Below are 26,126 nucleotides of genomic sequence, written 5' to 3' on the forward strand. Positions count from 1 at the left end.
TGCCAGACAGAAACTGCTCAGATTGGCCAAATTCAAATTCTGTACTGAGAAACTGGGCATAGCTTACAAAAGTTTTTGGATAGCAAAGCTATAGCAAAATATGACGTATTTAGGAAGAAGAGAAGGAAAAAACAGAGGGAACATAATTTTGTCAGACCCTTAGGATTTATGGGAGGAAATATCATTTTTGCTAGGAGGACTTCCTTCTCCTCCTTCTCTATTATCTCTATTGAGCTTTCCCCATAAAAGGGCTCTCTCATCAAATCTATCTGCCCATGAATCTATCCATTCATCTGTTCATCAGTCTGTTTACATTCCATCCAAACTGATAGCTTTGCAACTCAACCTGATGCATATTTATTGAAAGAGACATCCTGCTGTGTTCAGTAGGGTGCTGCTCTTGGATATGCATAGGCTTATAGACAGTGTGTGTTATACCTTAAATATTTCAGTATTAGAACAAAAGAACCAGAACAACTGAATGAGTTCAGAGGGAAAATAAAAATACATTGTGTTATCACTTCTGTTAATTTCAGGACACACTCTAGGCACAATGCAACCAAAGCCAAGCAATCTTTCAAGGCTGTGCCAGGTTGGAGAGGACTTCCATACAACATGACTTCTAGGTATCTCTGCCAATGCTACCCAGGGGCATTTGTTGTTGTGTGCCTTCAAGTCATTTCTGACTAATGGTGACCTTAGGGCAAACCCATCACTGGATATTCTGGGCAGAATTTGTTCAGAGGGGGTTGGACATTGCCTTCCTCTTAGGGTGACTTGTCTTAGGATGACATCACATGGCAAAAAGGGGAGGAAAGTGTGGGTAGCTCAATCGGAGCTGCCCACACAACACTTTCAGTAGTGGAGAAGAAATTTATTATTTATTTTATTTATTTGCTTTATTTCTATACCGCATTTTTCAGCCCAGTCAGGCGACTCAATGTGGTTTTCAGTGCTCTTTTCAGTGCTTCCCTATCCAAGCCGTGCATAGAAGTGGCAAAATGGGGCAAAAGGCCCCATTAGAAGAGCTCCTAAGTTCACTTAGTGGTTTCCATGGTTGAGTGGGGTTTTGGACCTTGGTTGTATTCCTTCACTGAAACCACTACACCATGCTGGATCTTGCCTAGGGGCCTCCCTTACTACAAATCTACTGGCAGAGGCAGTGTGGGTGGGAGAACCACTTAGTTCAACAACAGGGATATCTAGCAGAGGATAGAAAAATAATGGAAGCAGAAAAGCAACCAAAGTGATCCCATACCTTTAATGGTGATGTAGATGAGAAAATTGTAGCAGCTGTTGCATGTTACACAATCAGGTAACAAGTCTCACCTGTTAAACTTCCCTCTTGTATACCATTATTGAAAGGACAGAAGACCACCCCAATTTTCAATTGGACCCAGAGAAATTCTTGAAAAAATAGTTGCTTTTCTTGGAATTCATACAAGAGGGGGAGAAAACATGAGGTCAAAGGATTGTGTTTTAAATAAATAAATAATGTTGCTGTTTCCAGAACTTTTGAACATTTTTAAAAAGGTTTTTAAAAAGTGAGGTTAGTGTCACCAATGGTTTATCCTTATATTTGCTCCCGCAGGCCAAGTGCTAATACTAGTCCTGTAACCAATTCATGTCAAATCAGAAATGCATCCCATGGAGTTCAGTGGGGCCTATTCACAAGTGCTTGTGTTCAGATGGTCGATGAACATCCAACTGACAAAACTCTTTCCCATTGGGATGGAAAAGGACTTAACTTTGGCCCATCATGGCTTGCGTTTACATGATTTTGAGCAGAATGACTATAATTTGTATATCTTATTCTGCCTATAGCCAGTGTTTTATAACCATGGCTTGTTGACTTTCAGTAAACAAAATTATTTCACTTTAACAGCTGGCTTTGGAACAGAAGCACGTAGTGTCAGAAGTGTGATTGAAACAAAAATGAAAGGACAACTTACATTTGTTATAACAACTGTGTAAGCTGCTCCAAAATCAAGGAGGCCTAGGTGTAGGATGGACTCTTCTCCTCCCACTCGACATTTCACATGGTTGTATCTGGACATGGAGAAAGCATACAATGGTTTCTGGTTAGCTTTTGGGGGCTAAAAATGTACAAAAAACAGCTGTTTGCAGGCTTCTTCAAACTGATTAGGGACAATGAGTAACTCATGCTTTCCAACTGACTTTAAAGGACAGTGTGCGGTTAGCATTTTAAGTTCCAGTGCTGTCCTTTGAGGGACAATCATAGGGCAACTAATCATCATTTATTTTTGCACTATTGAGTAAACGGGCAGTGGGGTTGAATGCTTTATTTGTTTATCTCCCCCTGACATATATCTTCTCATTTTGCAGCTCTGAATTTCTTTCAGATTAAATCATGTGTATTGGGCTGCCTCCCTTGCAGAGTCTAATGGGGAATTTAAATTTGCTTCTAAAACATCTTTTAGGTTATTTATTTGATACATTAGTGGGCTTTCAGGATGTCCCTGTTCCCTTGCGTACACAGAAGTCTATGAAAAAGACTGTGGCATAGCTTGCTTTATCTGAATACAAAAGCACTATACAGAATGAGAGTAAGGATGTTACTGATGTTATTGCACAAAAACTGGACTGGAATGTTTTGAACTAACCCAGGAGTGGGGAAGCTACAGACTTCTACTTTGTGTTGGGCTGCAACTCCTATCATTTCTGACAATTGGCATGTCATCTGGGATTTACAAGATTTGTAGTTTGATGACCCATGGAGGTGCCCCTTAATTTCCACTTGTTTTGCAATATGCAAGAATAAATAGGTAGCAAGAGAGTACATACACCCCTCTTGAGAAGGAAGAAGGCCATAGGTTCAGTCTTGAGTGCCCCTAGTTCTAAGACCTCTGAGAGGAAAGTAATAAAGGAAACTACTTTGTATGAAGGAACAGTGGAGCTGCAGTAAACAATACCAAGCAAGGAGGACCATGGATAATGGTCCTCCTAGCTCATATAATAATAATAATAATAATAATAAGAAGAAGAAGAAGAAGAAGAAGAAGAAGAAGAACTGGGAAAAGGGGAGAGAAGCCATATAGAATCATATTCATTTCTTTGACCTTTCTGTTCCCATAGAGATTTTAACTTCGGGTGTTAAAAGGGGTAGCATCCACTCTCACTGATTTTTTGGTGGGGGCGAAAACAGGTAAATAGTGGTGAAGTGCTCTGGTTGTCTCTCCACAATTATCTATCTTCTCTTCCCCGAAAGAAAAGGGAAAGCAGTAAGAACTCTCACTCCAATGGAAATGATGACTCTAAGTTGGACATCACTGAATACTTGTGATTACTGGCATGACCAGAGGAAGCTTATACTGTACTTCATTATACTACCTGTTTGTTTATCTAGTTTACTGCCAAGATTAGTGGCTTTCCAAGATTTTGATCAGAGGTCATTTACAGTGTTTAGTTTAGTTACTAACTGATTATATAACTAGAGATGCAGGGAGTTGAAGCATAGTCCTGCCCACTTCTCTATTGCTAGTTTTTCATTTTGGAAGATAAGAGAAGAGTAATCCAGTCAAGAAAGCTGATTTTATGTTCTGGATTATGTGGGGAAAGCTGGGTGTGTGAGTCTGGACTCATTACACTTAGTCCCAGCATACATCTGCATAGTCAGTTATGGATGCTCCTTGCATTTATTTCTGATTGCAAAAACGCAACCTGGACTCTCTTGTTCAAGTTGATGGCACTCTGATCTCTTCTAGGTTTTCTACCTTAATAATTCCCCGTAAACAGTATATCCATCTGATGATTTAACCTGGAAAGGCTCTAAAGCAGTGCTTCTCAACCTTGGGTCCCCAGATGTTTTTGGCCTACAACTCCCAGAAATCCAAGCCAGTTTACCAGCTATTAGGATTTCTGGGAATTGTAGGCCAAAAACATTTGGGGACCCCAGGTTGAGAACCACTGCTCTAAAGAGAGGGATGGATGGTGATGCTGTAGAACAGTGCTTCTCAACCTTCCTAATCCAGCGACCCCTTAATATAGTCCCTCATGTTGTGGTGACCCTCAACCATAACATTATTTTTGTTGCTACTTCATAACTGTAATTTTGCTATTGTTATGAATCATAATGCAAATATCTGATATGCAGGATGTATTTTTATTCACTGGACCAAATTTGGCACAAATACCCGATATGCCCAAATCTAAATACTGGTGGGGTTGGGGGGGGGGATTGATTTTGTCATTTGGGAGTTGTAGTTGCTGGGATTTATAGTTAATCTACAGTCAAAGAGCATTCTGAACTCCACCAATGATAGAATTGAACCAAATTTGGCACACAGAACCAACAAAAAATACTGGAAGGGTTTGGTGGGCATTGCCCTTGAATTTTGGAGTTGTAGTTCACCTACATCCAGAGAGCACTGTGGACTCAAACAATGATCAATCTGGACCAACCATGCCACAGATACTCAATATGCCCAAATGTGAACACTGGTGGAGTCTGGGGAAACTAGATCTTGACATTTGGGAGTTGTAGTTTCTGGGATTTATATTTCACCTACAGTCAAAGAGCATTCTGAACCACATCAACAACAGAACCCCATGAACAACAGAAAACTGTATTTTTCATGATCTTTGGTTACCCCTCTGAAATCCCCTGGTGACCCCCCCCCCCCCCATGGTCCCAACCTGCAAGGTTGAGATACGCTGCTGTAGAAACATGTGAGGCCTGAATTTCTTAGGAACTGACTAAGGAATGCTGCCACAGAGAGCTCAAGAAAGGGAAAGCAAGTGAGTTCAGAGCAAGGAAAATGTTCATAGACTCTCACCTTCCCCTCGCCAGGATGCTATACCTTGATACACCATAACTTTTATTAATGCTAACAAACTCCTCATTCTTAAGAGTGATGTTGGCATCCAACTCCAAAGTATTAATGAATCTGTAAAGAAATTTGATTTCATTATGACAGAAAACGAATAAAGTAAAATAAAGTATCTGTTCTTTTACTGGAGGGATGTCATCTATTTAAAGGCATCTCCATCTATCTCTTAATTGTAAAGGTAGGCTTACTGGAAAAAATGTCACCAATTAATCACTGATTTCTGTATCCTTATGTATTTAAAACCCACAAAAAAGTGCAATGATGTCCCTTTCTTTTCTAGGAGGAGGAAAATTATTGTTGTACATAATCCTATCTAAGAAATTTAATGGAATGGGAAAACTGAGGAGGGAAAAGAAAAAGTAACTCTTCTTCCTGATTTTGTTCTACAAACAACTATTTCCTAATTGATTCTGCCATGCCCCTTGATTCTAGGACTTATTTATTGAAAGTGTGTTCTTTTTGCCCCACTTTTCCTTAAATAAGACACAGCTGTGTACAGTACAGAGTTTACATCCAATTAGTCCTTCCCAAATTTTATTCGACGGTATGAAGAGAGAGCCATTTCAAAGTTAATCAATGGGGTCCATGGCTCACTGGGAACTAGAATAATAAAATCCTGCTCCAGATTGGCAACCTTGGCATTGAGTTGTCTTTCTAAAAGCATGTGACAGAGGACTCCAATGAACACAATGGCTAGATAGCTTCCTCAGAGGGAAAACTGTCAGTTCCTCATTGGAGCTCCTCGGAGTGGGAGAACACATCACTGCACAAACCTCCTGCTTGAAAATTCAAGCAAGGGCTCTTTAACAATTGAGCCAGGTGAGAACACTGGTATAACAGACCAAGGCTGGATCTATACTGCCATATAAAAGCCTTGTGTAGCATGACTTAGGAGCCATCTACACTGCCATATAATCCAGTGTCTGATCTCAGATTATCTGCTTTGAACTCGATTATATAAATCTACATTGCCATATAATCCAGTTCAAAGCAAATAATCTGGGATCAGAGAGTGGATTATATGGCAGTGTAGATGGAGCCTAAGTTATGCTATCCAAGGCTTTTATAGGCCACTTGATGTGGCAACATCTTCATGTCATTCCCATTTTAAAAATGAAAAAGTAAGACAAAAGATAATTTCAAATAAAAATAATACATCATTGCAAAAACCAGCAAATATAAAAAACGGAGATGGGACAACAACTACAAGATGTGGGATGCCAGTGTGAATAGTAAAGGGCTCCAGGAGGTGTTTTAAGATGCATGTCCTTTTGTCCTGACATGGGGGAAAACTGTTCCTGAGAAGGTGTGCTTTCATAATGTCACTTGATGGTTACAGGGCAGTCAGTCAGTCTGGCCCCTGTTGAAGGTCACAATGGTCAACTAGGCACATATAAGAAAAGGTAGTTTGCTAGCTATCCTGATCCAAAGGTGTTTAGAGCATTATATATCAAGAACAAAACTTGGAATTCCCTTCCCTCCCTCAGCATGAGAGTGGGGAATGGCTTTGCTCCCTTACAGTGAAGGGAGAGAAAAATGGTCCTCATGAGGGAATGAGGAGAAAGGGAATGAGGACCCTTTCTCCTCATTCCCTCATTAATGCTGAAAAAGACAGATGTCTGCCTTCAATGTTCCCCACTTGTAAGTGGGGGGGGGGGGGAGTGTGAGCTCGGCAGGGCTGCTGGCCTGCACCCCTCCCCCCAGGTATGACTTCCTCTGCTTCCGTCGCCTTAGCAGTGGTGGGCGCAGGGGGTTTCTTAGTGGCCTGATTCGGTGGGGGTGGTAACAGCCTTGTGTAGGGCTCAGTTTTCCTCCACGCCCACTGCTTGTCCTTAATCTATGGCGGGGAAAACAATCCTTGTCTGTTATTAAACAAATTGAGGTGAGGGTGAACAGGAGTGACCTTGAGTGGAGAGAGTCATGGACTGAATTCTCTACCCATTCCCTAAAGGGTCACCTTGGGGACAAGATTGGGTTGCATCCAGGGACCGTGGTGTCTCACCATTGATTGAGGATGAGTTGGTCTCTGATGGCTACTACCTCATTCTATTACACACTACATTCAAATTTCAGTTCAAGTTCATGTTCAAGTTCATACTCCTAAGTTTGTTGGCAGATCACACAAAGATGGATTGGTAACATATAATAAAAGTTGCCCATAGTTAACCCAAACAATTGTGTTGTCTCATTATTTCATCAGTGAGAGAGCAAATATTTAAGGGGTCGCCTGTGCCATTCTTTCATAATGGGTGGGTCAACTTAGCTGCTGCATCCTGCACCAGCTCCACCTTCTGAACCAGGTGCCAAGTTAGAATAGTAACACTGTAATACAGTTGGCTTCACCTCCTCTTGGAGACACCATTTTTCTATAGCTACCTTAGCAGGAGCAAAGTTCAACCAGCAGGGCTCACTTGGAGCTGTCCAAGGTCCTGTTTCCATTTGCCCTCTGTGTAAGAGAGCCTTTGCTTTGACTGCAGAAATGTTAGGGTAAAGGCACCAGAACTGAATCTTTCCGCCTGGCTACCAGCCACTGTTTTACTTTGTAGCACAGCGGAGGCTCTGATCTTCTCAAGGTAGGTAGCAGATTTTAGCACAACAATTAGGACAGAAAAAATAATGGATTAATTATTACATTTGATTCACTCATTAATCACAGGCTTTTACATGAGCTGTAATTTCAGTAAGCCTTACCCTACCAAAGAAGTTTCAGTAGAACTAACATTTGTAATAAATACATAGTCTGCCTGTCTCCATTCAGGCAAGGTATTTAAGACGGCTTTCCAGATAAATTATCTGAGTTGTTATTCAAACAAAGGCACCGTGTGTGTGTGTTGTTTCCTTCATTAAGGCCTTCAGAATGATTACCTGCACTTACATTGTTTCAGTTAATCAATTTACAAGCAAGACAGATGGCACAGACAGAAGAATAATAAGGTTTATTCATCAGCATGATGCCAAGCTTGTATCTCCTTCCCTAAGAATGACAGGTAAGGAGCTTTGGGATGGTGGTGTCGTTTTTTTTTAAAAGAGAAGAGTAAAAAATGGACTCCTCACAATTTAATGGTGGATAGTAAAATTGTGGATGAGATAATGAGCCAAATATTTTGACGGGAAATGATAAATATTTCCCCACATTTCCTTCTATGAAGCATTGACTCAATTTCTGTTGGGTGGAATTCAAATAGTGTCTTATACTGTAGGCCGAGAAAGATTTGTAGAAGCCCTGTCCTCTCTTTCTACAATATTAAGATAATATTAAACAATATCAGATCTGAATTCACTGTTTCGTGCAAAATGTGGCATGTGTGGAATTTTGGGTGATGAACTTGGGAGAAGACACTGAGTCAAATATTCTTCAGCACTACAGGAACTCAAATGAAAAGGGAAGGTTTACAAAATTTGTCAGAAAATGCTTAAGACATTTTGATGAAGCCCTAAGGATTTTTTTCCCCTTTGAGATCCTGGACCATTTTGGAAACATTATTTCTAAACACAAACAAGTGTGGATGGTGCTTCCACGATACACATGACTGCTTATGTAAAATTGAACCGGACTAGGTTGCTGTGAGTTTGAGTTGTATGGCCATGTTCCAGAAGCATTCTCTCCTGACATTTCACCCACATCTATGGCAGCATCCTCAGAAGTTGTGAGGTCAGTTAGAAACTAGGCAAGTGAGGTTTATATATCTGTGGAATGTCCAGGGTGGGAGAAAGAACTCTTGTCCAATTCTGGGCACCACAATTGAAGAAAGATATTGACAAGCTGGAATGTGTCCAGAGGAAGGCAACTAAAATGATCAAGGGTCTGGAGAATAAGCCCTATGATGAGTGGCTTAAAGAGCTGGGGGGCATGTTTAGCCTGAAGAAGAGAAAGCTGAGAGGAGATATGATAGCCATGTATAAATATGTGAGAGGAAGTCACAGGGAGGAAGGAGCAAGCTTGTTTTCTGCTTCCCTGGCGACTAGGACACAGAACAATGGCTTCAAACTACAAGAAAGGAGATTCTATCTGAACATGAGGAAGAACTTCCTGACTGTGAGAGCCATTCAGCAGTGGAACTCTCTGCCCCAGAGTGTGGTGGAGGCTCCTTCTTTGGAAACTTTTAAACAGAGGCTGGATGGCCATCTGTCAGGGGTGCTTTGAATACAAGATTCCTGCTTCTAAGCAGGGGGTTGGACTGGATGGCCCATGAGGTCTCTTCCAACTCTATGATTCTATGATTCTATGTTTGAGGCCAGTCTGAATGTTGTAACTGGCCACCTTGATTAACATTTAATGACCTTATAGCTTCAAAACCTGGTTTGTTGCTGCCTGAGGATCCTTTGTTGGGAGGTGTTAGCTCACCCTGATTGTTTCTTGTCTGGAATTCCCCTGTTTTCTTTATTTACTGTCCTGTTTTAGAGTTTTTAATACTGGTAGCCAGATTTTGTTCATTTTCATGGTTTCCTCCTTTCAATTGAAATTGTTCACATGATTGTGGATTTCAGTGGTTTCTCTGTGTAGTCTGACATGGTGCTCCTGAAATATGGCCATACAGTCCAGAAAACTCAAAGCAACCCAGTGATTCCAGCTATGAAAGCCTTTGACAACACACTGAACTCTTGTTGGGCAATACAAATGCTAACTTCAACTAGAGTAGAGCTAGAGAAACAATAGGATTTGGTTATTATTGAGCAATTGAGTCAGTGGGTCAATTGCTCAATAGACTACCTAATGTATTTAGATCAGTATCTCCTACCACAAACATGGACGCTCTAACAGATTTACAAGCATATACCTAGAAGAGCAGCACAATGCAATGTGCAAATCTGTTTTGTTTCCTCATCTCAATTCTTTAAATCTCAAATTTTTCCCGTTCTACCCCAAATTCTTCCCATCCCAGTTATGACGATATTGGTATGTTTCAGTAACCCTACCTCACTTATGCAAAGCGGAGACTCTACACCTTTGGATTCTGTCTCAGCAATGATTCCCTCTCCTACCTTTCTCTACTTCACTGGCTGCTAATGGGAATAGCCAATGTGGACATCATTGCCACACCATGTGCTCAAAAGACATAGAGGAAACCCAAGCTCTGGCTAGGTTCGGGTTAATAGTTTCTTGTGAAATCTTGGAATTGTAACTACAAAGAAACAGAAGAGTCACCCAAAGCCTGTTCACACCTCACAGCTGACATTCCTTCCGTCGGCTTTTGTTCCATGTCTTTAATCTAAAACCAAAGGAAAACAAAATCAATACATAATTTCGGCTTACATGAGGCTTTCTAACAAGCAAAGTGTCTGTAGATAAAAACATGCATTCTGAACGTGAAGTGATTGAACAAAGGGAGGTGTTGGCAAGGTGCTTTTTGTCAGCTGCTAGTGTATGGCTTGAGTTGTGCTTGGGGTGTCCCTAAGCAATTCATGTCTGAACAGACTGTCATTGATGCAAGTGGTGGGTGGAATAAGGTTCTCGTCTCCCAGGTCCTCTGTTATCTTGGCTGAATGGGGCCTCGCCATGTCAAGAGGTGTATTGTGCTTTTCTAATGCAGGTCGATTACTTTGTGAAAGAAGTTCCATTGCTTGGGCAACTATACTTAGTCACAGAAGAAGGGGAGAGAAATCGAAAGAAAAATGAATGGAGAAGGCAGGTTAAGAAATATGGTTATATTACAACCAATAGTGGCCCTGTGGAATTAGGCCCTGTACAGAGCTTGTACAGAGCTTGACAACCCCCGTTGGCACAGTGGGTTAAAGCGCTGATCTGCTGAACTTGCTGACTGAAAGGTCACAGGTTCAAATTCGGGGAGCAGCATGAGCTCCCACTGTTAGCCCCAGCTTCTGCCAACCTAGCAGTTCGAAAGCATGCAAATGTGAGTAGAGTACCAGCTCCGCCTGTACCTTGGGAAGTCTGATCTGGCCATGGTGGCCCATGCTCTTGTTACATCCCGAATAGATTACTGCAACACATTTTATGTGGGCTGCCTTTGAAGACTGTTCAGAAACTCCAACTAGTCCAACAGGTGGCAGCCAGATTACTAACTGGAGCGACATACACGGAGCATACTACCCGCTTCCTGTGTCAGCTCCACTGGCTACCAGTCCACTTCCGAACTCAATTCAAAGTGCTGGTCCTGACCTATAAAGCTCTATACGATTCTGGCCCAGCTTACGTTTCCGAACGCATCTCCCTCTACATCCTGCCTTGCAGTTTAAGATCATCCGGGGAGGCCCTGCTTTCGCTCCTGCCAGCGTTGCAAATGCATCTTGCGGGGACGAGAGACAGGGCCTTCTCAGCTGTGGCCCTCCGCCTGTGAAACTTGCTTCCCAGCAAGATAAGATTGGCTTCATCCCTCCTATCTTTTAGGAAGAAATTAAAATAGTGGTTCTGGTACCAGGCTTTTGGACACCAGGCGCAATAGCACTTTGGATGTGGATTTGACTTGAATGGTGATATGGCTGACATTATTCTTTTTATTATTTTAATTAATGCTCTTTTTATTGTTTTAATTGTTGTTTTATTGTAATTGTTATATGTAACTGCATCGAATCGTTGCCAAGTGTAAGCTGTCCTGAGTCCCCCTTCGGGGGTTGAGAAGAACGTGGTAGAAATGCTAGAAATAAATAAATAGATTAATAGGTACCGCTCCGGCGGGAAGGTAAACGGTGCTCCATGCAGTCATGCCGGCCACATGTCCTTGGAGATGTCTACGAACAACGCTGGCTATTTGGCTTAGAAATGTAGATGAGCACCAACCCCCAGAGTTGGACATGACTGGACTTAATGCCAGGGGAAAATCTTTCCCTTTCCCTTACAGAGCTTGTAAAGGCTTTTTTGGACTGCAATCCCTAGAATCCCCTCGTCATCCAAACAGAGCTTGCTATTGTCAAACCATAAAAGGTTTGCCACTGTACTGTAACTTGCTTTAAAAACCACCAATAGATCCCAATCCTGCTTCCAGTACATTCCAGGCATAGAAGAATATGAAACATCTTCCTTTCATATGTCAGCTGCAAGCAACAAATACACATTTGCTGGACCTTTTGTGACCTCGAATTCCAATACACATTTTATCATCACAGCCTAGCAGCTCATGTTGTTTCAGAAATGGGATGTCAAAAAGAAGAGAGATGTTTGGCAAAGGCAGCAGTGATGAAGGTTAGTAAGGACAAAGATTGTAGGAGGGAATTCAGAGGAAACCTCACACAGGACTTTGGAACAGAAGGTGCTGTCACTTCTTTGTTGTGAAGGGTGGGAAAAACTGGGTTTCATATCCGTCCAACATTTTTAAGTTGCAGATTTCTTGTTGTTATTGACGTGTGCCTTCATGACATTTCCTAATTAAGGTGACCTCAAGGCAAAGTTATCATGGGGTTTTATTGACAACTGTTGTCCAGATGGGGGTTTGCCCTTGCCTTCTTCTGAGGCTGAGAAGAGTGTGAGTTGCCAGAGGTCAGCCAGTGGGGTTTCATGGCTGAGTGGGGATGTGAAGCCTGGTTTCCAGAGTCATAGTCCAACACTCTTAACTACTGCACCATGTGGGCAGATTTCTATGAATTAGTTATTGACAATGGGCCCTCTAACACTCCCCATATTACTAAGGTGGGTGTGCTGCATGGGGACTGTAAGGACACAGAAACAGAACTAATGAAAGTCTGGTCTTCATTGTCTGCCTCCATACTGGCACCCTCTCTAGAGACTTCATCCCACTGAACACGTCAAGTATTTGGAAGGGTAGGTTATCATAAAGCTCAGGCACACTCCATTTTGAAATTAAATGCATGATTTACCTACCTGTATCACACACTTGCAAACTATCCATTTTATTCAGGAGTTCTCAGTTGATTTGCCATCACATTGTAGAGAGTGGTTCCTGCCCACTGTCCTGCCCGTTTTCTTTGTGAAAAGAAACACTTCCTCTTCTGGACTATGATTTTTGTTCCTGGTTATAAATACCATTTCCTAATTGGTTCTATCATAAACACATGGGAAAAGTTTATTAAACTGCAAAAACTTTTCATTTGCAGGAGGGACATCCTGCTATAGCACATTTTGCTCTAGTTTCTCAATGATCGAATATCTTGTAGAGTCTCTGCCAATTTAACATAGTTTGTGGGCACAAACATGAAGTTTCTAGAGCACACCAACTACATTCAAAAAAAGGACTACACAATTAAACAGGAAATAACCCTTGCAAACTAGGAACATATTTTCTTTATTAATATTATTTGAAATACAACAAGATGAGTCCACAGCAGACACTTTGCTGGCTGATGTATTGAATCACACGTTGGAAACTTCCCAAGTGTCTAGGACTGTGTGATGCATCGGCAAATAGTGTGTGCAGATCCCAGTAAGGCAGCCTTCTGCAGCTGGCAGGTGGTAATTTTGTCAGCGCCAATTGTGTTTAAGTGCAGACCAAGGTCGTTAGACACTGCACCCAGTGTGCCGATCACCACTGGGACCACCTTGACTGGCTTGTGCCTGAGTCTTTGCAGTTCGATCTTTAAATCCTCATATTGTGTTAGCTTTTCCAGTTGTTTCTCTTCTATCTGCTGTCACCTGGGATTGCAACATCAACTATCCATACTTTGTTTTTTAACACAATCATGAGGTCAGGAGTATTGTGCTCCAAAACTCTGTTTGTCAGAATTCGGAAGTCCCAGAGTAGCTTGATGTGTTCATTCTCTGTAACTTTTTCAGGCATCTGAGCAACGGTGTTATGCCTCTGCTTGTAGTCTGTCTGCGCAATCCTCTTGCAGCAGCTGAGGATGTGATCTATTGTTTCATCTGCTTCCTTACAGAGTCTACAATTGGGATCTGTTGCCGACTTTTCAATTCTGGCTTTGATGGCATTCATTCTAATGGCTTGTTGTTGTTGTTGTTGTTGTTAAGAGGCAGGATGGCCATCTGTTGGGGGTGCTTTGATTTTGCTACATGGCAGAAAGAAGTGGGTTGGACTCGATGGCCTTGGGGGGGGGGCAACCGAAGGAGGAGGAGGAGGAGGAGGAGGAGGGAAGGTGGCATCTGGGTTCTCTCCCTTTGCCATCATTCCAGCAATCTTCTCTCTCTCTCTCTCTCTCTCTCTCTCCTTCCCCATTTTAGAAGAAGGAGGGAAAGAAGGAGAGGCGGTAACACGTGGCACACACAACACAGAGAAGGAAGGAAAGAAGGAAGACAAGCTCCCAGAGAATGTATGAGACAGTAAGAAACACAACATACTGCTGTGTGGGTGGCTCAAGTATTTAACGAATGTGATGAATGTGGTGAAGGCTCCTTCTATGGAGACTTTTAAACAGAGGCTGGATGGCCATCTGTTGGGAGTGCTTTGAATGCGATTTTCCTGCTTCTTGGCAGGGGGTTGGACTGAATGGCCCACGAGGTCTCTTCCAACTCTATGATTCTATGATTTTAAAGCTGAGAATGATGAATACCATCACATAACAGAATTGACAATTTTGCCCATTTCTATCTGGATAATTTGCAAAATAGTCACTTACCAACAAGCTTAGAAAGTGTCTGAAAAGATAAACCTTTAAAATGCTTTTTAAACTCCAAGATCTCTCTATCCTACACTTGAAGCCTACATCATGTGATGAACACCGTACGTTGCCATTTCTTAAGTTGGTGGCTTAAGTATTTAATGAATGTGATGAAGTGACTTGTGCAGACCTTTACACGCTTTCTTCCTGTATGTATATTACTTTTTATACCCTATAGTTCATTTTTGAGAAATTAAAAACTTCCATCCCCTCATTTCACACTTTTCATTTCAGACCAATAAAAAGGCTTTGGAAGTTGTGATGGCCCTATATTGGTAAAAAGGCAAAACCTCGCAAAACAAGTAGTAGATAAACATGATTAATAATGAACAAATTGTTTGCAAAGAGTCGACAGCCGCGCTCCTGTGATAATGAATTCAGACTGATTAGCATCCCACTAGTGGATATAGCCAGCTATCAGTGCTGCTGACTGACAGTGATAAATTTTTCATTGGTGGCTGTGATGCCATCAAATATATGGAGATGTTTTTGAAACCTTTTTCCTCCTGAATGCTACACTAAAAAACAAGTACTGCAAAAAACAGTCATGCTGAAACAGAAAACAAGGCTGTGATGTTCTAATGGTGAGCAGGGGATGGAAAGGTGATAGAAGAAGTGAATAATGTAACATCATCTCACACAACCTGGTATCTAGGAGTGGGTTAGGAAGGCTTCAGAGCACATAAAAATCTGAATAAAATGCTTACTTTATAGAGGTATGGGGCTGGGAAATGGGTCCACAGCGGTTGCAGCCAGCTGAATGAAGTAGGAGATACAGGGCCCTTCCACACAGCCCTATAACTCAGAATATATGTTTTGAACTGGGTTATCTGAGTCCACACTGCCATATATTTCAGTTCAAAGCAGATAATGTGGGATTTTATTCAGCTGTGTGGAAGAGGCCACAAACAGAGGAAAGGAACTATTTTATATATGGTACTTGAACAAGATTTGACAAAAAGCACCTCAAAAACATAGGTTGACTGATGAATGTCAGTGATGGAAACATATGACAGTAATGCTGGCTCCATGAGCTCTATGCAATGTAAATATGCCTAAAAAAGAGCAAGGAAAGCAATTTATCTCTATTAGGAAACCAGCATAAAGGCAATGACTAGAGGCAGAGGTGAGAAGCTCCTCTTTGCATAGTGGGGTATGGAAACAGGGGTGATTTGAATGCAATATTCCTGCTTCTTGGCAGGGGGTTGGACTGGATGGCCCATGAAGTCTCTTCCAACTCTTTGATTCTATGACTCTATGATTCTATTCCCTCCTTATTACTCCTCTCTTGTCTCCCAAAGCAATTACTATACCTTCAACTCAAGAAAATGTAATGTTGGTGGATAGGAAAATAGATTTATAGATAGGCTTAAGCCAATCTTAAGAATTGTGGCATAGACACTGAGAACTGGCCCTTGAGCATTCTAACTGGAGGTCAGCTGTGACCAGCAGTGCTGCAGAATTTGAAGACTATCTTCCACCTGGAAACTGATGACCTCACTGCGAGAGAACGTGCGGATAATAATACTAATAATAATAAACTTTTATCTGTATACCACTCTATCTCCACGTTGTCCGTAGACACCTCCAAGGTCATGTGACCAGCATGACTGCATGGAGTGCCATTACCTTCCCACAGAAGCAGTACCTATTGCTCTACTCACATTTGCATGTTTTCAAACTGCTAGGTTGGCAGAAGCTGGGACTAACAGCAGGAGCTCACCCCACTCCCCAGATTCGAACTGCCAACCTTTTGGTCAGCAAGTTCAGCAGCTCAGCAATTTAACCCCCTGCACCACCAAGAGGGTTAAATACAAGTATATAGAGTATATTAGTTTACCTATTACTATACATTCTAGGATTGGGTGAAGCACAAAGTGGCATAAGGATTCACTTTTGTGATGTTAACAAACAAAGCACACAAAAGTCAAGTCAAGTAAATATATTATCACATATTAAGGTCTTCAAGCATCATATAGCCAAGGTTAGAGAACCTATAATCCAACATATTATTGGATTCCAGCACCCATTAGCCCTAGTCAACATGGCCAGTGGACCTGAAAGGTGGTAATTACAATATGTTGATATCTGCTAAGCATCTGGACCCTGGTAATTGATGACTCTTTATACAAGAGTCCAGTTCTTTTTAAGTTGGTCTGGATTTCTTGATCAATATCTCTAACAGGGTTGAAAGGCCTATTGACACCTTCCATTCCTGAAAACAAAGAAAGAATCAAAATGGAAGATTTGCCCCAGCATTAAGACTTTGACGTTGACATCACTGACTCTTTGTAACAGGGGAACAATTTGCCCAATCATCGGTCTGTCCTGTCAGCTTAATGGCTAGTCTATTCATTTGCAGAAGATCGTAGTTTCGCTGAAATAAAGCTGATACTTCATTTGCTGTGTCTAAATTGAATTTGAGGAGAGCTTTTAATAAAAGAAATATTGGTTGTTGTCAGGATGACAACTCATTACAAAATTGGAAAAGTGCTTTGCTGTAAGTTACTATTCCCAGATGGCCAAATGTACGTTTAATGGTTTTAATAGCCTTCTGTATGGCAATTTTGGAAACTTCTATTCTGAATTGTTGCGGTGTCACTTTAGAGCAGCCTTCCCCAAATGGGCATGCACCACATGTTTTGGAGCATAACCCCTGTCATTTGTACCTGTGGATGGCCATGGATGATGGGGGTTGTAGTCCACAGCATTTAGAGGACACCTCATGAGGCAAGCCTGTGCTAAATCAATCCATCTATTGTCTCACTCAAGCAATTTCTCTTGTCACAGGGCTCCAAGCAATTTGCAAACTTTGATTTATGAGAAAGTCTTCTGGGGAAAATGTGTTTCTCAGCTTCCTTTTCATTTTGCAGACAGAGCCGTCCAAGGCAGAAGACACAATAGTGGCCCCCAGGGGACCAACATGGCACATACATACAATGACAAAATGGGCAGTGGAATCTTACTCCAACGTTGGTCATGGGATTAAGGTTCTCCACCACACTCTTCGTAATCTTCAGGTCTGCAGATCTATCTGTCTGTCTGTCTGTCTGTCTGTCTGTCTAATCCTCTGTATCTATCTATTTGATATCCCACCTTTCTCCCAAGACAGAACTTAAAGTAGTATGCAGCAGTTTTTGTAAAAAAAAACCCAAGCAATTCTATTAAAAACACAGTTGCGAAATTTAAAATATAATGAGACAAAATCATAACACACCGTCTTAAAAACCTTTTCTGTGATAACATGCTAAAAAATTGCCTATTGTCAGAATAAGATCGGGGCGGGGGGGGGGGGGGGGGCGGCTAAACAAGCCACAACTTGGGAGCAGCCACTTCTAGGCTCCTTCTACACTGCCATATATAAAATCCAGATTATCTGTTTTAAACTGAATTATCTCGCAGTGTAGACTTAGATAATGAAGTTCAAAGCAGATAATATGGATTATCTGCTTTCATAATCTGGATTATATGGCATTGTAAAAGGGGCCTAAGAAGGCCCTCTTCTGTGTCTGCTTGAAAATGCACTTGTCATGAGGGTGGGATCAATAACAAACCCGCCTCCTAAAAGACAGACTCATACAGGGAAATTGGTCTTTGCCACTGAGTAGGTGTTAGTCTGAGCTCTCAATGCCACATTTAGATTTTTTTTTTTTTTTGGTCTCGGAAGCGACTTGAAGAATTGCAAGTCGCTTCTGGTGTGAGAGAATTGGCTGTCTGCAAGGACATTGCCCAGGGGACAACATCCTGGCTCTGATGTTTTACCATCCTTGTGAGAGGCTTCTTTCATGTTCCCACATGGGAAACTGGAGCTGACAGAGGGAGCTCACCCGTGCTCTCCCTGGATTTGAATCTCTGACCTGTCAATCTTCAGTCCTGCTGGCACAAGGGTTTAACCCATTACACCACCGGGGACTCTTTAGATGGGATGAGGGCGTTGATATAAAATTAGACCATGTATGGGAAGAAATAATATGCTCACTTTGGCTGAGCAGTTGGATCTGTTTATTGGTCACACTGTGGCTCAGGGCCCTTCCACACAGCTATATAACCCAGAATATCAAGTATCTGCTTTGAACAGAGTTATCAGAGACCACACTGCCATATATTCCAGTTCAAAGCAGAAAATGTGGGGTTTTATTCTGCTGTGTGGAAGGGGTCTCAGTAACTTTGGGACTCAGAGGGAATTTAGTAGTTAGAAAATCTTCAACTGAATCATCAGGACCAGAGTTATGCCATCAAATATTACACAGTTTGTAGCCACCCATATTATAGTATTGATAATGTTTTCTCTTCCCTTTGGAATACCCATCAGAGAAAACAATCCTACATGACCCCCATCGCAAGATTGCTATATGCACAAAAATGAAAGAGTGCACTACAACCAACAAAAAAGGACTGTCCGAAATGGACAAATTAGCTGCTTTGATTAAAGGAAAATCACTGGTGACCTTTTTAAAGTACTAAGAACCCTTGATTGTATTTTTGATACATAAAAGAACAAAATGATAACTTTGGGCTTTGATAGCAGTTTTGAATTAGTTGAAGTGTTTGAAGTATTTTTCAAAATGGAGACATTTTATTCATTTTGGACAAAGTGGTCCTTGCAGTCTCTTCTTTGATGATCTATAGCTACTGTAAAGAAAGTTTGAAATCATTGGGTTGTTGTAGATTTTTCGGGCTGTATGGCCATGTTCTAGAAGCATTCTCTCCAGACATTTTGCCTGCATCTGTGGCAAGCATCCTCAGAGGTTGTGAGACGCAGGCGAAATATCAGGATAGAATGCTTCTAGAACATGGCCATACAGCCTAAAAAACCTACAACAACCCAGTGATTCCAGCCATGAAAACCTTCGACAATACTTTGAAATCATTGTAACTTTTTGTCTCTTTTCTTTGTTCTTTTTCTATGTATGATTTAATGTATTTGGAAAATTAGTTTCCTTGCAGGATGTTATAGGTCCTCCTTCTCCAATGGAGCATCCCTACATGTATTGTATGTACTACAACTCCCATTCCAGCCAGCATGGTCAATGATCCTGTGTTGCAATCTAATATCTGTAAGGCTTTTTTTGGAAAGTGGGGGGAGGGGGTGTCTGCTCTTGGATTTTCTGAATTATATTATTTTGCCCTTTAATTAACTGAACTTTAATTAACTTTGATTTCCACACTTACCAAACGGCTTGCTAAGCTTCCTTCTGTCTTGTAGACAATTAAACTGTTCACGGTCTTTTCCTGGATGATATGATTAAATGTAAAAGATGATCCTTGGAACTGGATTTGGAAATGAAGGTTTTGTTGGTTACCGCTCAGAATTAATCTGGAGTATTCATCAGGGTCCTAATCAAAAGGAAAGAAAAATTATGTTTAAATAAGAAGAAAAACATCCTGATTCTGTAATGAAGAAATAAATATCAGTGAGTTGCTGTGAGTTTTCCGGGTTGTGTGGCCATGTTCCAGAAGCATTTTCTCCTGACATTTTGCCCACATCTATGGCAGGCATCCTCAGAAGTTGTGAGGTCGGACAATGCCTGCCATATACAACCTCTGAGGATTCCTGCCATAGATGTGGGTGAAACGTCAGGAGTGAATGCTTCTGGAACACGGCCATACAGCCCGTAAACTCACAGCAACCCAGTGATTCTGGCCATGAAAGCTTTCGACAACAAATATCAAACAATGTTGTTTATTTGGGTTTTTCCACTGTTGTTTAACAAATTGTAAATTTACTCCTGTCATCTGTGCATATATGGCACATCCTTTACATTTGATGAAGTTTGCTGGGGAAAAAAGGAATAATAGAGCAGCTTAATTTTTTTATTTATTATTGTCTTTATAAAGACAATAATGAAAACAATCCGAGTGGCTCACAAACAAATGCAAAACCGATAGCCAGTATAAAACAATAAAAATCATTACAATGAAAAACACAGAGTTAAAAATACTGAATTTTAAACACGAGACCAAGGCCAATAATCATTAATTATTTAAAAGAACTTACAACGGCATTTATATAACACTGGGGCGCACAAAGCAATTAGTATGTATTACCTCAGTAATCCAGTGCCCAACATTTTCAAAGTAAGGATCAATACTTTAAATCCCCAGATTGCAGGTTACATCAAAATAAAAAGTCTGACAGGAATCCATAACTAAATTCCTGTTCCAGGCCCATCAGAACAGGAACTGACAGTGGAAATCCAAATAAGCTATTCAGTCTCCCAGCTACATTTAAGAGAAAGCCATGAAAAAACAGAAACTTCAAGGAGGGAAATGTAAATTAAAGGCACAGTTTCCCATAATGTTTGCATAACTTTTTCTTTGCTTACTCAGAATATGTTAATACTGCCCACATGTTTTATAGTCAAACAAGATTTTCAGAGATCAGTATCATAGATCATTTCCTGCTTATATCAGTGGCTCTCAACCTGTGGGTCCCCAGATGTTTTGGCCTTCAACTGCCAGAAATCCTAACAGCTGGTAAATTGGCTGGGATTTCTGGGAGTTGTAGACCAAAACACCTGGGGACCCACAGGTTGGGAACCACTGCTTACATAGAAGTTTTGCTTGCACCAATGGGCTCAGGTTATGAGCAAAAACTTAGAATCATAGAATCAAAGAGTTGGAAAAGACCTCATGGGCCATCCAGTCCAACCCCCTGCGAAGAAGCAGAAATATTGCATTCAAATTACCCCTGACAGATGGCCATCCAGCCTCTGTTTAAAAGCTTCCAAAGAAGGAGCCTCCACCACACTCCGGGGCAGAGAGTTCCACTGCTGAACGGCTCTCACAGTCAGGAAGTTCTTCCTCATGTTCAGGTAGAATCTCCTCTCTTGTAGTTTGAAGCCATTGTTTCACGTCCTAGTCTCCAGGGAAGCAGAAAACAAGCTTGCTCCCTCCTCCCTGTGGCTTCCTCTCACATATTTATACATGGCTATCATATCTCCTCTCAGCCTTCTCTTCTTCAGGCTAAACATGCACAGTTCCCTAAGCCGCTCCTCATAGGGCTTGTTCTCCAGACCCTTGATCATTTTAGTCGCTCTCCTCTGGACACATTCCAGCTTGTCAATATCTCTCTTGAATTGTGGTGCCCAGAATTGGACACAATATTCCAGGTGTGGTCTAACCAAAGCGGAATAGAGGGGTAGCATTACTTCCCTAGATCTAGACACTATGCTCCTATTGATGCAGGCCAAAATCCCATTGGCTTTTTTTGCTGCCACATCACATTGTTGGCTCATGTTTAATCCAGAGCTCTCATAATAAAAAAGGCACCCTGGCTGCACTCCAGAGTGAATAAAACCATGGACCCGTCAGAGATGGGAACAGAGTACAAGGGAAAACAGTCTCCTCTCTGGATTGCCTCCTGGAAATAATCCTAAGCCTTGCTTGCTACCTTTACATTTTCATCTTTTGACTTCTTCACTCAATCTCTCCTTATGCTCATATTTCTCCTGATATAGACAGCTATTGGTTTGGCAAGAATAAGGAAAACCCACTGTGAGTTGGTTGTGAGCATTGGGTGCTCCATGTATTGTCAAAGGCTTTCATGGCCAGAATCACTGGGTTGTTGGAAGTTTTTTGGGCTATATGGCCATGTTCTAGAAGCATTCTCTCCTGATGTTTCACCTGCAACTATGGCAGGCATCCTCATAGGTTGTGAGGTCTGTTGAGGTGCTCCCTTCCACAGAGCAACTATGATTGTTGTAAATTTTGACCGGCTTCTCTTATTTTATATCATACAATTTTTGCAAATGGAAAAGACATCCAGCCAGAATGCTTCACCCACCAAAGTGGGTTCACCTGGGAGTGCTTCTACATTCTGGAATCAATGCAGTTTAACACCGTTGCTGTGACTCAGTCCTACAAATGAGTTCTCACACCTCACCAAACAACAAGCATTGAGCCCTAACTATTAAAGTCATGTTAAGCTGGATCAATTCTACAGTGTAGATGCACCCTGTGTGTATGGTTTCGAAGCAGGAGTATGGATTAGCAGGCTTCCTCCCATGTTATAGGAATCAACACGCCTTGATGGATGGTCACCATGACTGGATCTCTGTGTGACTGGATCTCTCAATGAAAATACCCATTTCACTCCTCCTCTCAAATAAGGCTGACTTTACCCTATAAATGTTGCTGGGGCTCACAATGCATTCCAGATTTTTAAAATACACAGAAAAAACGTGCATTTTTGAAAGGGGGAAGGGCAAAAATGTGTGCAGTTCTGAAATGTATGCAAACAAGCTTTCATCAGTGAGGGAAATGCATACAAAAGTGTATAGCACATGAAAAATGCATATGAATTTACATGCTGAAAGAATGAAACTGTCTTCCAACCTGGTACAAAGAAAATATGCAAGTGGGATTTGGAGAACCAGAATGAAATATTCATGTTCGGGCTTTCAAATTCCAAAGCCTGGCTCTGAGTTTCACAGTTTCTGTGGGTCAACTCCAGAAGGAGATGAGGGTACAAATTCTCCAGTTTTGATGGGCATGACACTTGGAAAAGGGTAAGGAATGTGTGCAAATATTCAACTTGGCTAGTAGAGCAGTGGCTTGGTACAATTTTGCAAGACCTAATTTATTTGTTGCTGCAAAGATTTTCTATGTAGTTACAGGTGGACCTTCCTTATTCACAATTCTTGAGACCAAAATTGTTTTGGATTTTGGATTTTGGAATACTTGCATATACATACATAATGAGATATCTTTAAGATGGTACCCAAGCTGTTTCTATCTCGGCCACCAATGTGAAAAAAACTGGAATATTTTGTATTTTGGGATAAGAGATGCTCAGCCTGTACTTAGTGAGCATCTTCCTCCCCTCAAAGTCCTTGGAATAGCAGAGCTCACCCTCCATTCTGCTCTGCATCTATCTTCTAGCTAGATGCAAATACACTAGATGAAATATTCCTTATCCCACCTCCCAAAGTAAGTGAAAAGGAATAATCCTTCATCTGGAAACAGCCCCTTTCACTAAGATAGCTGCCTTAATTTCCAAGTAGGAAAATATGTTCTCTCTCTCTCTCTCTCTCTCTCTCTCTGTGTGTGTGTGTGTGTGTTTTGAATGGAAATCTGGGAGCAACTCTGGTTGGTACTCAATTCTTGATACTTAATGAAATCACCAGAGCCTGACCTTAGGCCTCAGGTTTTGACCAGGAAACCACTGCTTCAAAAGAAACAAGACAAGTAAAATAAAAGAAGGACACGATAAGGTGTAAGACCAGACCTGTTTAGAGGAGCTTGAACTTTTACAGGGAGAAGAGAAACCAATACGCTAACCAACCAACTAGGAAATCATATACGAAGGCCCACAGATCAGGAGATGTGAGATGTCAAGCTGCATCCCCTTCTAAAACAGCCCCCCACAGCTGATAATTAATAAGGTAAAAGGTAAAGGTTTTCCCCTGACATTAAGTCCAGTTGTGTCCGACTCTGGGGGTTGGTGCTCATCTCAATTTCTAAGCCGAAGAGCCGGCGTTGTCCATAGATACCTCCAAGGCCATGTGGCTGGCATGACTGCATGAAGCACCATTACCTTCCCGCCAGAGTGGTACCTATTGACCTACTCACATTTGCATGTTTTCGAACTGTTAGGTTGGCAGAAGCTGGGGCTGACAGCAGAAGCTGTTAATCTATAATTAATACATTGGTTGAAGTAGTAGATTTATTTATTTATTTATTTATTTATTTATTTATTTATTTATTTATTTACAGTTTTTATATTCCGCCCTTCTCACCCCGCAGGGGACTCAGGGCGGATTACAGTCAACACATATATGGCAAACATTCAATGCCATTTTGACAAACCACGTTTAACACACAAATACACCAAGGCTATTTAACTTTTTTCTGGCCGCCGGGGGAGCTGCTGCTTTCCATTGTCCATCAACGACACCGATGAAGTTCTTCCGCATTCCACATTCCCCGGAGTCTTTTTTCTTTATGGCCTCATAAATTAGTTAAATTTAGCCTCCCACACAAGGTGGTACCTTATTTTCCTACTTGACAGATGCAACTGTCTTTCGGGTTGCAAAGGTCGACAACAGGCTACACAATGGCTGGACACCCACTCCAGCCCGGGCTGGCTTCGAACTCATGACCTTTTGGTCAGAGTGATCTTAATGCAGCTGACACTCAGCCAGCTGCGCCACAATCCTGGTGTAGAAGTACATAAATGGAAACTGTGTTTGAAGAAGCTATCCTCTATACTTTGTATACTCATCATTAGGGAGGTTGGATGCCAAGTTGCTGATACCCATTTTATTTTCCTATTTCTTTATTATTCCCCCTGGAGAGATAGGGCAGAATACAAATAAAGTCTTAATATTATTATTACTGTTTACTTTGTTGATTTTTCTGTATTGATTTCTCTTTTGTTTTCCTTTCTTTGAAAACATAGTTTGCGTTGCATATGAAAATCTAAATACAAATCTTTTTAACAATAAAAGGGATATCAGCAGCAACCATTGTGGGAACAAAGGGGGGGTTCACCTCCCCCCCCAAACTGATATGGGACTGATAATTATATATGATAATTATATTTAATTTATAATTAATGTCCATATTCTTTTTATTCTTTTTGTGAGGCTCGCCGATGCATGTTCCTTTCTGGACCAATTTGAAATGCCACTTGAGCCTGAGCAACAGGAATCATAGATTGCATAAAGAGTCTCTTTTTGGCATGTTTTTATCCCAGAAGAAATATCTTTTCCCCCAATTATAAATAAATATAGTCCACCATCTGTGCCTTTTCTGTTGAAATACACTGGGGAAGGGGTTGCTGTCAAAGGCACAATGCCCTGTAGGTGTTTCCCACTACTCCATATGGCAAAACAGACAAAGTGGAAGGAAGGTCATGTCGCCTTGTTCCTTCAATTATATGAGGGAATGCAGGGTACTTTTGCAATGCAAACGCTTTAGCAATAAAGCTTGAAAATAGAGAAAAGCGGGAAGTGGGAAATGAATGAACATGCTTTACATCAACGTATTGTGATTATTTTAGAGATTCACATTTTTTGTATTGATTTGAATAGGAAGAATTTTGTCACATCTGTGGCCACAATGGAAACTGGAAGGAAACATCCAGGATGCTCACCTGAAAAGGTTTGATTGGATGCCGAAACTGGTCGTAATCTTGGATCGCCACTTCAATATCTCCGTCTGCCAAATTCAGGACCTGAATGTAACTTTCTTTTGGAACCAGCACTGGCATAACATTTTCCTAATTGAAACAAGGAATATTCCAACAAAGACGATCATAATGATTTAATTAACTGCAGCTATTGATCCAGCTTGCCTCAGACCAATTCCCCAAAACATACGCATTTATTGTTGTAGCCATATCAGAGCCTGCAATGTTGATGTCTTTTGAAACATGTATTTGGCAGGCAGTGGCATAAAACAGGTCCAGCAACGTGTGTTATCTCTGCCACTTTGCATGCCGCTACTCAGCACTTACCTCTATCTTGAGTTCTACAATGGCTGCAACTGCAAATGCCAAGGATGCAAGGATCATCCCAGTTGCCATCTTTTTAATAGGCCTAAGAGCAAATAAATCACGAACTTTATCACAAAATGATGTAATTCAAGACAAACCACACGCATTCTTACTATCTGGAGATTGCTGTATGTTCAGCCATATGAATAGGTACCATTTCAGTTCTGAGTATATGTGACTAAGTGGGCTGTTGATTTACAGCAACCTCATAAATTTCATAGGGTTTTCTTAGGCAAGAAATATTCAGATAGAGT

General features: G+C 41.3%; 1 protein-coding gene across 1 annotated transcript in view; it reads right to left on the minus strand.

Moving 5' to 3' along the window:
* Positions 1–26,126, minus strand: part of SLC15A2 (solute carrier family 15 member 2) — a 99,829-nt gene that overhangs the window by 11,840 nt on the left and 61,863 nt on the right. Inside the window, exons 14-19 of the mRNA XM_060774642.2 lie at positions 25,834–25,915; positions 25,471–25,596; positions 19,545–19,709; positions 10,014–10,060; positions 4,797–4,907; positions 1,953–2,049 (exon numbers count right to left, since the gene is read on the minus strand). Coding sequence (XP_060630625.2) covers positions 1,953–2,049; positions 4,797–4,907; positions 10,014–10,060; positions 19,545–19,709; positions 25,471–25,596; positions 25,834–25,915 — 628 coding nt within the window. The remainder of the gene's footprint in view (positions 1–1,952; positions 2,050–4,796; positions 4,908–10,013; positions 10,061–19,544; positions 19,710–25,470; positions 25,597–25,833; positions 25,916–26,126) is intronic.

Source organism: Anolis sagrei, chromosome 1, assembly GCF_037176765.1.
Source record: "Anolis sagrei isolate rAnoSag1 chromosome 1, rAnoSag1.mat, whole genome shotgun sequence".
Classification (NCBI taxonomy): domain Eukaryota; kingdom Metazoa; phylum Chordata; class Lepidosauria; order Squamata; family Dactyloidae; genus Anolis; species Anolis sagrei.